This window comes from Botryllus schlosseri, chromosome 13 (assembly GCF_051294905.1).
Source record: "Botryllus schlosseri isolate E-star chromosome 13, Bs_hap1, whole genome shotgun sequence".
In the NCBI taxonomy this organism is placed as follows: domain Eukaryota; kingdom Metazoa; phylum Chordata; class Ascidiacea; order Stolidobranchia; family Styelidae; genus Botryllus; species Botryllus schlosseri.
Genome location: NC_137248.1, coordinates 1,883,761 through 1,895,381, shown reverse-complemented (window position 1 = coordinate 1,895,381; position 11,621 = coordinate 1,883,761). Strand labels below are relative to the sequence as shown.

Below are 11,621 nucleotides of genomic sequence, written 5' to 3'. Positions count from 1 at the left end.
CTAGAAAATTGGTTATCCGCAGCTATCCTGCTAGGCGCTCAGCAATCACGGGTAGTTTGGAGGAGAAAAAAAACGGGGGCGCAGACTAGATGACCTCACGGCCGTATCGCAAACTCCGTCATCAAAGCATCTCGATGGTGCAGGTGAAAAAGAATATATCATATCTCTCTCTATTTTATTACTTATTAATGTATCACTCGTATATATGTGCCTCACTGCGTGGTTTCGAACCGGGGCCGGCGGATCATACCAATGTAAAACTCATAATCATCAGATTATATTTTCATCCGACCAAGACACAATGCGATAAGACACAGAGCGATGTAATGAACAGTGCCTAGCAGAGTTGGATCAATTACATTATTTCAGTTCAATTACAATTACCATTACAATTACTTTCATGCATGTTTCAATTACATTACAATTACAATTACTCCATGCTAAAAATATCAAATTACAATTACAATTACAATTACACCTTGCACGCTTCAATTACATTACAATTACAATTACAATTGCTGCTGTTGAACATGTAATTGAATAATCATAAATTCAACCGTGCTCCTTGACAACCGTAGCGTCGTAATTAACAACAATTCAAGTATTAATGTTTCATTCATGATACGCAAATACCCGGTAATTAATAAAAGAAAAACGTTTTCGAACTATTCCAGTATGCAGTATGTCGTTGAAAAAAGTATTATGCACGGGTTGGATTTGCGTACATAGTATATAATTAAAGAAATAATATTATTTTTAGCGAGGGACGTAGGAATTAGGATGAGGGGTGAAAACAAAACCGTGCTTTGTCAGATAAGACGTTATATAATATCCAGTGGTCTGGTTAGTTAGCCAGACGAAGTAACGATGCAGCATCGTGATCTGAAATCGTATTGTAGATTGCCAACCCACGGATAGATGCGCAAGATGTGAGTCACGGATGAATGCACCGACAAACGTACTGCAGAGCCGGCTAAAAGCAGCAAACTTTGTAGTCCCAGAGCTGGCGATTCAAGCGTCCAAATTTGATGCATCTGGTCTTTATCGTAAGCTATTGATGCACTAATTCCGAAAATTAAAATTAAAATCTCGTCAGGGCAATGTAACTGCTCCAAAATAGCCGTTTAAGGCCGACTGTTCTGAAAAGTGAGAGCGCCGCAGCAGCATGACCAGTGACCACAACAATGACCAATTACTCCCAGCGATTGTTCAGAACAATGCCGATTCCCAGACTTTCACGACTATTTTGGGATGGTACCATTGCCTGGAAATATACTTTTATTGCGGAATCAGTGCGACACTAGCTTTCGATTAGGACCATACATATAAAATTCCGACGCTTGGATCGTTAGCTATGGGACTATCAATTCTGCTGCTTTCAGCCGGCTCAGCAGTTCGCTTCTCGGCGTATTCAATCGTGAGTCACGTGTTGCGAATCCATCCGTTGGTTAGTAATCTAATAATTGTATACAATGGCAGCCGATGCCAGCATAGCGGTAAAAATAAAAAAAAACTTCGCCCGCAAGGGCGCAGTCAAGGGCTTCCGCGAATGGATCCACCTTGCCGACATTTAAAGAGAATGCATTATAAGTCAATTATTTTATGTTGTGCTTGTCAGGTCTCAATAGCAATTTAATGTAATTGAAATTGTAATAGAGCAAAATTTTTGTCAAATTACAATTACAATTACAATTACACAAAATAAAAATGCTTCAATTACATTACAATTAAATTGAAATATGTAATTAATTACATTCAATTACATTACAAATTACAATTGATCCAACTCTGGTGCCTAGTACATACTGCCCGCTATGTCACAGTTCCTTTTCATTCGCGGCTCTTTCTTGCTCTTTCCATTCCTTGTGAGTTCGTTCTTTCATCGGGACTTTTGCGTGCCTTTTTGTCGCCGGAAGAACAGCGGCGCGGGGAAGAGGAGCCCAGATAAACCTCCGACATGGTGTCTAGCAACCACCCAAGGCGCTCAGCACACCGGGATTGCTTGGAGATGAAATGGTGCAGCTAACTCGCTAACCTAACACTATCGAATGTGACACATTCGATACTAACACTAACAGACCTACATTTAAACCTAATTAAACCATTCGATGGTTCAGAGTACAGACGGAGAGGTCCGCGAACCAGTTCTAGGGGTCGTAAAACGGCACAGTTGAAATACATCCTCAAGAAGCGACTATAGGTTAACATTCGGGAATAACGCGCCGTAAGTGCGACCGTGACTACCTCGTCTAGTCAATATTAGGATATTTTAGCCATGGAGTTATATGGAGTAACCTAAATAGAGTTGATGTTGATATTATGACTTTATCTTTAGTCGTTGCTATTGGGAGACAAAGTTAATAGTCACGCGCAACTACCCATAAAATTGTGGAGAAGCGGTCCGCGATCAATAAATTTACGAACTCCTGATCAACCTTGTATCAAAAAATAAACAGTTATTTTCGTTACTTCCAGCAGGGCAATGGGTGTTCGGTTGGAAGAATATTCCAACTCCTTTTCGACTTACCGTTCACCGTATTGCAATATTACAACGCATAGTTTCTTATAGGAGTGTACATTATGTGTGTCTTGTTCGAATGAAAATATAATCTGACGATTATTGATATTATTATATTGCTTTGGGCAGACAGAAATATTGTCATCAATATTATAATAGCCTTTATAAGGTCTTTAAAGGCTATGATATTATCGCCACCGGTCACGTCACGTCGTTGCCTCGTCGATTACGCTAATCCCGTCAATTACGCTAATCCCGTCGTAAATTTAGCATCGCCGCAGCTGAGACATGCTTCTGAATTCTGAGTTTGACTTCATAGAAATTCGTAGTTTGCTAGCGTGTCTTCATGCGGGCAATGGCATTGAGATGTGTGCATTATATAGTACGAAAGTCGAATTTCTACGCATCAACTGTTATACCTAAGAGATTCCGGTATTACTGGGAGGCCCGTCCTGAAAACAAATGGAGAAAGCTAGTAATGCAAGTGACATTACCGCGACTTGGACCGTCGCCCGCATTCGAGCCGAAAATTATCAAAGATGATCCTGATACGTTATACGGACTAGACCTGGTTCTCCACCGGGAAGCAAAAGAAGTTCTAAGAGACTGCAAAATGATCGCCGTGTTTCTTAAATCTCAAATGGAAGTCACTGATTTCTTCAGAATGAGGCACGAGCTGAGAAAAAAAGACATTTTACTCGATCAATTCCCGAATCATGTCATGATACACGCGTTGAAAGACTTTCCACATAAAAATTTATCCGCCCTATACCACGCAGGTGACGCATTGACTGTATATTCCTTGGAACCAAAGGTGACAGATATGTTAAAAATTACGAAGAAAAATCCTTATGTAGCCCTTATGGGCGGGCTAATAGAGAATAGACTTTTAAGTGCGTCTCAAGTTGTCGATTACAGCAAGCTACCGTCATTAGAGACTGCTCAAGCCATGCTTTCGCATACAATGTCCGAAATATGTAGTTCTACTTATGGCTTGCTGCAGCAAAATCAAACGCAAACTGTGAACTATCTGGAACAGTATATTGAAGACCAAACGCAGTCATAATGAATTGAAAATTTTATGTGCCTGTTGAATATTTAGGGATATTGCTATCTTATCCATTAATATATGAGTTCGGTTGTTATGATGTACATGGATAAGCTAATTTGAAATGCTGTGTGAATATGTCAGATGTTTTGTACATTCACCAATACGATTGCAGTGATATGGTTCAGTTACGGATTGCTAGGCAATTAGGGCTTGCTGATTGTAACCCAACCCTTGTGTCGAATTGTATGGCTACCATGCGAGTAGCAGAGCATTTCAAATGCTGTACCATGGGTGTATTATATATTTTGTCAATGTTGGAAACTATCTTTTTTATTCAACTTGATACTACATTCAGCTTAGACCGTCTGTTTTCCTCGATTACTCGAATTCTTATGCCGTTGACGTCATATTTGTAGTAGACAATTTGCAGAAAATTGAAAGAACATCGCATATTTGGTGCTACGATTGTTAATATACAATTAAATTTAATTTCAATATTGAAATATTATGTTATTGTCCAAATGAATAGCATAAATGTTGGCCACTATCTTGACACTACCAGAAAATGTTTCATTATTCTATTCGAGCAGCATCAATGTCCGCAACTACTTGGTAGACTGATGAAATGTTTCCTGGTAGATTTATTTAAATTCATGCTACTGAGGTGTAATAACTATTTCGTGGTAGAGATAATTGCCAACATCACACAATATATATACCCCTCAATCGTATGACGATTGTCTTGATGTTTTGACGCGACCATCTACATCGATTGTCTATATCTAATATTGAGTTGTTTTTCAGTATCTATCGTAGCACCATGGACGAACGCTTCTCCTCTGTAACGCGAGACCATCGCTTCCGTCCCGTCAAACAGGACCAGCGCAAGGTCCAAATCGACAAGCGTTTTCGGGGCATATTTTACAACAAGAACTTTCGAGAAAACTTCACGGTCGACAAACGAGGACGACCTATTCAAGAATCCACCGCCAATAATCTGAGAAAATACTATCATCTGTCGAGTAAAGATCGCAAACGGATTATTATAGAAAGACGAAGAGACAAAGAAAAGAAGGCAAAGATTTTGAATGATGAAGCGCTCAACTCGGAAGAAAAACATAGGACTTCCAGTGTCACTGGTGTGGATGAATCACAAAGTGATTCTGATGATGAAGATATCGATTCTGATATCTCGTCTGATGAAGATGAAATTGATTTAGCTAGAGGTAAAGGAAATGTAGAATCTAGCTCCGAAGATGAAGACTTTGAATTTGACGAATCCGAAAATGACGCGCCAGATCACAAATGGGGCGAATTAGATAGTGACGTTCAACGATCAGAAGACACAAGCCATAGACTAGCACTCTGCGGCATGGATTGGGACCAAATTAGCGCTTCTGATATTTTTGTGCTAGTGCAATCATTCAAACCGCCTAATGGCACTGTTAAGAGTGTAACAATTTACCCGTCCGAGTATGGAATTGCCAGAATGTCAGAAGAGAATAAATCTGGACCGGCAGAATTGAAAGATATGAAAGCAGATGATAATGATCAAGCTTGGTCTAACGAAGAGGATTTCAATACTGAAAAATTACGGGAGTATCAATTGAACAGGTTGAAGTATTATTACGCGGTTATAGTTTGTGATTCCGTGTCCACTGCTGAAAATATATACAACGAATGTGACGGGCTGGAATTTGAGACGAGTTCTGCGAAATTGGACTTAAGATTCATCCCAGACGGTATGGAATTTAACGATTACCCCCCAAAACAACAAGTTACCTCCATGCCGGATCCCTTGACTCATAAAGCCGCTAGTTTTGTGTCACCCGCTCTTAGCATGACAAAGTTGGGGTTGACGTGGGACGAGACCGATCCAAAGCGTACGGCTATCACGAGACATAGATTTACGGAGAAGGAATTGGAAAATTTGGACGTTACCGAATTTCTAGCGTCGCCTAGTGAATCAGAAGACAGCGATAATGATCTCGATGATAATAAGGTTGATATTAATTCAAAAATGGATTATAGAGAGCGTGCTGAAATGTACAGGAAACTTTTACTAGAAGATTGTGATGACGAAGACAAGAATGATGATGTTTATATGGAAGTCACTTGGGAGCCGGGACTTGAATCAACTGTGGAGGATGATCTGAAGTCTGACTCCAACAAAAAATCTGAACAATCATCAGACTCTAGCAAGCAAACAAGCGAAGACACGCAACAAGCTAGTCGTGCTGAGTTAGAGATGATTATGATAGATGATGATCAAGCTGATGGTGAAAATGACTTTGAGTTGAACGTTAACGATGATAGGTTTTCAGCAGTGTACACGTCTTCAAACTACGCAATAGACCAATCGAATTCGTCGTTCAAAAAGTCTCGTGGGATGAAACAGATATTAAGCGAAAGACAGGTGAGGTTGAAACAGAACGAGGACTCTGGTGAGAGGTTGGTATCGGTGGCGAAAGAGACAAAGGTTGGGAGTGGTGATGTGGCGAGTCTTATCAAGTCTGTGAAACAGAAGAGCGTGCGTTTGACGAAAAAATCAAAATCTGCGAAATAAATATTGTTTTCTGATTGAGTGTATTGTGTCTGGTATCTTGTGTGTTGGAGAGATGTTAAATCTACTTTATAGCGTGATGGTTTTAATCTTTACGAGCGTTGTAGTTGTAACCAAGTCGCGTTATGACCTACAAGTCAATCTTACTTGAGTAGTTTTGGCTCCAGCCATTTCTTGTTGATTGTTAAGGCCCGAATCAAAGTTCATAACGTTTTACCCACTTTTTACAACTCTGCTTGGGTTATATCCAGTTTTGGTATGACTCGGGTCACTCTGCTAAAATGACTTGACTCGGCGTATCAGAAATGTGGTTGACTCGGAGCAAAATTTTTCTAGTCAATTTCAAGCAATCGCTGTCGATAAAAATCACTGTATCTTGCATATGGTCGGATTGTTCGCGAAGCGCTGGTGTAAGCCGTGCCAGCGACCAATCATTCAATGATCGTGCGTTTTACTGAGCCTCCATTGTTCTCTCACAATTAAATTGACCGCAAACGAAGTGATCGAAGCTCACAGCCTACACTGTCGTAAACTAGTATAGTACTGTAATTTAACAGCAAAATGTCTATTTCTGTTCTTACCTCCACCAAACCTCTTGTTTTTTGTAAATTGAATTCGAATATAGTTGATATAGTCATCAACCATTAGCGCAGGCTCGAATTGTACCATATCAATTTGTAAATGGGTAATGTATTGCATCTTATCAATTCGTTCCTCTATTTTGGCTGGTAACTGTAAACTGCGGCTATGTAATTACTTACGTAGATTAGCATTTCTACGTATATGTGAGCGATACAGCTATGAAATTCCACTGATGTGACACTTTACTATTCATCGGAGTGACAACAAAATGCCCGTCTTGAGTTGGGTCAATATACAAATTGACTCAAGTCGAGTCATTTTCAAGATTAAAGAAATGACATGAGTCATTACAACCCTGATCTTTGAACCCGGCGAACCCCATACTCTGATCTGCAAGCATTCGGTGAACAACAAATATTCACCTAGTCGCTGAAACATCTAATACATAGAACTGTGGTTCTTAACCTGGGGCAAACTTAACTGTAAGCTGCAACTGCAAGCCTTCGCGGAACCTCAAATTTTAGCCTAGTCGTATAAACTAAAACCGACGACAATACACGTCTGACTACACATCTAGTACATTGATATAGAGTACAGGCGACCAGAATGAAGTACATCAATATAAAACGGAGATTTATCGCAAGTCCAGTATGATTTCTGCTGTTCCATTTCATATACCACTCCAGAAATGCAAGGATTCACCTTCGGAAATGTCATCGTATTGTGTTGAAACGAAACAGAGTGATACCAATTGCTTAATTTAATTATTGGAGACGCATTAGCGTTTCGGGATGACTGGGTATTGATTTCGGACCCTAACTTACCCCGTGTACACTGTACGCTACTACCACTGCAATAGTCGCAATCAACACCTGACCAGGCCTAGTTGACCAATGATGGCCAATCAAGTATGAATTCAGTTCTTGAGCTCCAGTGAGCCCCCTTGAATGCTTCGGGTATATACCTAGTATTCCATGGTACACTGGTTAAGAATCACTGCTATAACTTTAACCAACACGCGCAAGTGCTCCTTACTGATCTGTTCAAGGACCGCTCTGCTCACCCCCTGCTATTGTGACACATAAACATGGATCAATTCGAAACCCTGGACATTGTATTGTATTCGTCAATTTTCAAAGCAAGTATTTTCTACGTAGAAGAGATTCAAAAAAGCATAGGAACGTCAATCCATCACTTTTGAAACAGTATCGAGTCTTTTTCAAATTCGAGCCGCGCTGCAAATAAAAACATGGATCATGAAGCATGTTCGAATTACTCTAGTTAAAATAACATGTCATGTTAAGTGCGCTCCTGATACATGGTCGGACCAGATTTTAGTAATCAGCCGCTCACCTGAGCCGATATGCAATGAAGCATTTCCAGAAATAGGACACCTGGCATAACTATACTCATATCATGGGAATACATGGTAGGTGGCATAACCAGCTGACCATCAATAGCATATGTATTTTTCAAGTAAGGTTGGTCAATGTATATAACGCGATTCTATTCTATAAGACTCGTCATATGCGTCATGTTTTTACATATTGCAATGAATGCTAGCCCCATAGCTTCAAGCACAGGTGGTCCCAACGTGAATTTACGCTCGGGTACGGGTACAGTGGTTTCTGAGTAAGCAGAAGTATTCCAGGCCTAGTTACTCCTAAAACTGTTAAGTAGAAGTACTTTTTAAACCATAACCACTTGAGGAAGTAGTGTAGGTACTTTTCTCAGTTTGAAGACAACTAGAGCAAAGTAAATCATTTTTTTATGATAATTGAATTATAAATTAATATTGAAATGATCCCGCATATTTTCGGCTGACACTCGTCAGGGATGATTGACAGCAACTAGTAGACAGTTGGAATGAACAAATAGTCGCATCATCAAATATAACGTCACCGGCACAGCATTGACAGCAACTCAAGTATATACTTCACTTCCATCTCTACGGGGCACGATGGTACGTTTCAATGCATGTTTCCATATAGTAAAGCACCTGTTGCGTTACATGGGATTGCCAGGAAAGGCACATTAACTTGACTTACAATTGATCAAATCGGTATCAAGTGGGAACTCACCCTTTTCAGCCGCGTCATTTTTCATTTGGAGATATTTTTCGACACGTTCTTTCTCTACCTTGCGTTCCTCTTCACGGTAGACCTTTACTTTCTCTGAAATGATCGCATTGGATTGGCATGATTGACATTACACTATCTGGGTGTGAGGAACGAAATTACTATATAGCTTTTCTGTGCATTTTTCATACGAGCACAAAATAATTTTTTTCAAAGTCATTGAATAACGAAAAAATCTCAACGAAATTCGACTATAGGCTCAACTTCTTGATATCAGAATCTTTTATCAAATCAGGTCGAGGACAAGTACACCATGAAATTCCATTCATGACCAAAAGGTAACGTATATCCAGATACTCTTGAAGGCGTAGCATACAGCGCAATAAACAATTGAATAGTATATTCATACTGAAATATACCAGAGTATTTTCGGCTGATACTCGACAGGCGTAATCGTCAGCAACTAGTGGAGAATTAAAAAAAAAAACTGTATATCAACAATCGTATCACCAAACATGACATCGCTGGCATGACAATTCAAACATTCAGGGCGAACAGACGGCTTAGGCTCGATGTAATATTTTCAAATTATACACAAACTCCTTTTGTTGGCCCAAACTAGGTTGGCGGTAACATATAGTGTGGGCCTACTTTACTGGTTTCCAGTTGAACTCATCTTTTACCAAACGTTGATTTAGGATGGAAAAAAGCAGATTTATAAACAATACTGCAGAATCAAATGGTGTAACCAAAAGGAGTAACAGCTGTTGACTGGGGATGGTGTGAACGCGAGGTTCCCGTTCACAAACGAACCTTGGTAGGTTCTACACTGTGAACCAATTTTATGTATTATAATTTTCACTTCATTATAACATTTATTGCATTTCAACTGCGGGACACTATATGCATGGTGCTGGCAGCATAAAAAAATCAACACTAAACGAGCATGCACAAAAGTCAAAAAGTTTACTTGCTTTGTTACAAAAGTTTGCTCGAATGTTTAGTGACTGTTCTGTGACCCCAGAATTATCAAAGAAAAACTCAAATACCTCCGCTTCTACGGGTTGGAATTGAATCAAATTTGTTTTGCATGGTTTTTGAAGACAGCGCAACAAGTCCATGGGGTTGGCAGAATAATTTGAAACATTTTTTTTTGAATTTTTGGGTACATTCAGAATTTTCGAACTGTACGAAATCCGCGATTACGGTAGGAATGAATTCAAATTCGGTGTGCACCGTTCTTCAAGGCAATTTAACGATTTAATCACCTAGCCAGCAAGATTCAGAAAAAAATGTTTTTTTTGGACAGCCTTAAGTACATAAACATGGGCAATCACTTCACTGAAATGTAGCGATGAAATTGGCAATATGACGTCGGGAGGTTCGCGTGCACACAGAAGCTTTCCAAATGGTTCGCGGTGACACGTCCTGAACCTTTCAGAGGTTCACCCCATCCCTACTGTTAACGAATAAAAAACCCTTGACACATTTTCAATGTAGTTTCACAACCCCGAAAAATCTTGAAGGAACCAAACTTAGCCTAATATAGATAAGAACTACTATTCTAAATGAAACAGGGTTGCCCGACATTTGAGCATGTGACTTTATAACCATAAAATTGACCCTTATCCAAGCCTTAACCTAACCCTAACTTTACCCCGCGTGCTCGAGTGTCGTATGCTCAAGATAATGTCCATGAACCTAATGATGAGCAATTAAATTTCACACTTTTGTATTACGGTAAATGGATTTCAAACCCCAAAGCACCCCTTTACATAGTCAGTGAACATACGTACCATATCTTCTAGCGCCGTACCAGATGCCTGTTCCAAGAAGCACCCATCTGGCGGTCTAAACAAGAAGTGATAATGCTCCCATCTTATGACCAAATCAAATTCAGAGATTTACCTTGATAAGCGGTGAAACTGCGACCGGAGTGGACATTATGTTTTCTATAAATTGTATCGACTAAAAAATGTACAAAAAATACAAAGTATATTATAAAAGTTGCGAAAAAGATAGCATCTACTAGCTTCGGGACTAAAACGTTGAAATAATGATGATTCATTTACCAATATTCTGTCATATTTAGCAGCATATCACAACAAATATTGAAGCAGTATCAACAAATTATTCAAAATTTTGACACTGTTTATATGATTGGCAACTACATAGGTACAATGAAACTGATTCCAATTTTTCCAGTTCCCAAGCCAGTTACAAAGATTTCAACAATGTAGCAAAAGTAAGATGTTAAGATTAGCAATTAACTGAGCATCAAACCAACAAGAACCAGGTCAGTAGGTGCATGAACCTGATACAGCACCATAGCGTAGCGGAAGTACAATAGCAAAGGCACCATTTCAAACCTTTCGATAGTCAGAACAGATAAACAATCTTGCAAATTAAAATAGATCGAAATGAGTCAGCTGCATCACGATGCCTGGAGGTCAATTGAATAATATATTCATATCGAAATAAACCTGGATACTTTCGGCTGACACTCGTCAGGGGTAATCGTCAGCAGCTAGTAGAGAGTTGAAAAGAGCGTTGTATATTTTGTGATACGATTGTTGATATACAATGTTCTTTTGAATTACCCCTGATGAGTGTAGGTTGAAGATATTCGGGTATATTTCAACCCAAGTGTAATATTCAATTGTATACTGTAGTTCTGTGCCTTCAAAGGGTTTGGTGAATGGCTTCGCAACTTGATTCGATAGAGTAATGACTAATCTACATGTTTTAACGTACAATATTGATAGTCTTCGGCAATAGTTTAAGCATATAATGATATCGGGTCCAATATACTTTTTTATACGCAACAAT

At 39.4% G+C, this 11,621-nt stretch overlaps 3 protein-coding genes across 4 annotated transcripts in view; 2 read left to right on the top strand and 1 right to left on the bottom strand.

Annotated features, from left to right (window-relative positions):
• The first annotated feature begins 2,801 nt into the window (after nt 1–2,801).
• LOC145454829 (large ribosomal subunit protein uL10m-like) lies at nt 2,802–4,373 on the top strand. The gene has a single exon (XM_080332820.1). The coding sequence runs from the start codon at nt 2,865–2,867 to the stop codon at nt 3,582–3,584; it is 720 nt and encodes a 239-aa protein (XP_080188946.1). The 5' UTR covers nt 2,802–2,864; the 3' UTR covers nt 3,585–4,373.
• On the top strand, nt 3,156–6,154 carry LOC145454810 (ESF1 homolog). The gene is made up of 2 exons (XM_080332800.1): nt 3,156–3,297; nt 4,374–6,154. The coding sequence occupies exon 2, from the start codon at nt 4,390–4,392 to the stop codon at nt 6,133–6,135; it is 1,746 nt and encodes a 581-aa protein (XP_080188926.1). The 5' UTR covers nt 3,156–3,297; nt 4,374–4,389; the 3' UTR covers nt 6,136–6,154.
• A 1,652-nt stretch (nt 6,155–7,806) lies between these two features.
• The window catches only part of LOC145454834 (ATP synthase F(0) complex subunit e, mitochondrial-like), an 88,650-nt gene continuing 84,835 nt past the window's right edge, over nt 7,807–11,621 (bottom strand). For both annotated transcript variants that reach the window (XM_080332828.1, XM_080332827.1), the window contains 4 exons: nt 10,701–10,762; nt 10,589–10,643; nt 8,796–8,888; nt 7,807–7,949 (listed from right to left, as the gene is read on the bottom strand). In XM_080332828.1, coding sequence (XP_080188954.1) covers nt 7,906–7,949; nt 8,796–8,888; nt 10,589–10,643; nt 10,701–10,736 — 228 coding nt within the window. In that variant the 5' untranslated portion in view covers nt 10,737–10,762 and the 3' untranslated portion in view covers nt 7,807–7,905. Of the gene's footprint in view, nt 7,950–8,795; nt 8,889–10,588; nt 10,644–10,700; nt 10,763–11,621 lie in introns of those variants that run through there.

Bases quoted from the DNA above. Each gene is read 5' to 3' on its own strand.
- LOC145454829 (XM_080332820.1), top strand. From the start codon at position 2,865: ATGCGGGCAATGGCATTGAGATGTGTGCATTATATAGTACGAAAGTCG.
- LOC145454810 (XM_080332800.1), top strand. From the start codon at position 4,390: ATGGACGAACGCTTCTCCTCTGTAACGCGAGACCATCGCTTCCGTCCC.